This window comes from Tupaia chinensis, unplaced genomic scaffold (genome assembly GCF_000334495.1).
Source record: "Tupaia chinensis unplaced genomic scaffold, TupChi_1.0 Scaffold000287_1, whole genome shotgun sequence".
Taxonomy (NCBI): Eukaryota; Metazoa; Chordata; class Mammalia; order Scandentia; family Tupaiidae; genus Tupaia; species Tupaia belangeri.
In genome coordinates this window covers 990,834-992,452 of record NW_006159771.1, presented here as the reverse complement: position 1 = coordinate 992,452, position 1,619 = coordinate 990,834, and the positions used below count along the sequence as shown (strand labels likewise).

The window sequence follows — 1,619 nt, the reverse complement described above, 5'->3', positions numbered from 1 at the left end:
GAAAGCAAGCCACCAGGTCCAGGACTCAAACCACAGTCGGCCACGTGGGAGGCTCGCACCTTAACCCCCACGCCACCTGCTGACCCCTAAGAGCATGTTTACGGGAAGCGGCCATTAATCACAGCCACCTTCATGATGCTGACTTTACGCCGAAGCTGGGGACAGACCACTGCAGTGAGCACCGAGCGAGTGGTCCCAAGGCCGCCATGAGCCTCCCCTCACACGGAGCTGGGGACAGACCACTGCAGTGAGCACCGGGCGGTGGCCCCAAGCCCCGCCATGAGCCTCCACTCACACGGGAGCCTGGGGCCGGGCCTCCCTCCCGACTCTGCTCCCGCGGACCCCGGATGGTGCCCAGGGAGGAGACCAGGCGCAGCGGCCCTTACCTTGCCCCCCGCGGGGCCCTGCACAGCAAAGCAGAAGAGGGTGGAGGGCTTGGCGTTGCCCTCGACCTTGAACTCCGCGAAGGCGGCGGCGTGGCCTTCTATGGCCTGGGAGACCTTCCTGTCCACTGAGTACAGCTGTATCGCCCCGACCACTCGGTTTTGCTGGAAAAGATATGCAAAGGAAGGGAGAGAAAAGCCGTCAACGTAAATAAGTGATTCTTTTTTTTTTTTTTTACATTAATTCATTTATTTTTACTATGATTACTTTTTTAAAATTTGACCAGAGAGACCCTTGCCCATCTTCCAGTGGTAGATAGTTTTTTGCCTCAGGTCAAAGAAAGGTCATCATGGTGTAGGTGGGTTTCTTACTGCTTCCTTTCAGAAAATGGCTTTTACTTTGAATTTGAGTAGGTCTTATGGTGTAGTTCTTGTTTATGTTTTCCACTGGCAACTAATTACTACCGTTTTACTCATGGACCTGAATGAGGTGTGCATGGGTTTCTTCACATACTCCTGCCCCATGAGCACACCTTGGCAGGCCCAGCACATCTATCCTGTGGAGCGTGGCCCTCTCAGGTCTCTTTCACCGCTTTCAGTCCTCCTCTTTCTCTCTCTTTTTTTTTAAAGAGAGATTTTCTTATAGGGCATGTGAGCTCGCCTGAAAGACAGAGACAGAAAGTGAGAAATCACCCCCCCGGGGGGATGGCCATGCTGCAATCCCTTCTCCTCCATTCTCCTCTCGGGATCTCGGGCACGCACGCACACGTGCCCGGAGTGAGTTTAAGTCACCAGGTCCGGGACTCAAACCGAGGTCGAGTTCAGCGACATAGCCATTACGCCCACTGCTGGTCCCAATAAATGATTCTTAAAACACTGTTTCTTGGGACCAGCAGATGGCATAATGGTTACATTGCTCGACTCCCACGTAGCCGACTGCAAAGGCCTGGACCGGTGGCTTACGCAGGGTGCATATACGTGTATGCTCAAAATCCCAAGAGGAAAATAGAGGAGAAGGGATTGTGGCATGGCCATCCCCTCCAGGGAGTGATTTCTCACTTTCTATCTCTCTGTTTTTCTGTCTCTACGGTGAGCACATATGCCCTAAAATGAAAAATCTCTCTAAAGAAAAAAAAAAAAGGTTCTAAAATGAAAGACATACACTTTAATATATTTCTTCTCCTAGGAATGTAAGTCTGGGGACCAGCAGTTAGTGTAATGGCTATGTCGCTGGAC

The 1,619-nt window shown here is 51.6% G+C and overlaps 1 protein-coding gene across 1 annotated transcript in view; it reads right to left on the bottom strand.

Moving 5' to 3' along the window:
• Positions 1–1,619, bottom strand: part of CLTCL1 (clathrin heavy chain like 1) — a 104,299-nt gene that overhangs the window by 72,688 nt on the left and 29,992 nt on the right. The window contains exon 4 of the mRNA XM_006150425.1: positions 387–548. Coding sequence (XP_006150487.1) covers positions 387–548 — 162 coding nt within the window. The remainder of the gene's footprint in view (positions 1–386; positions 549–1,619) is intronic.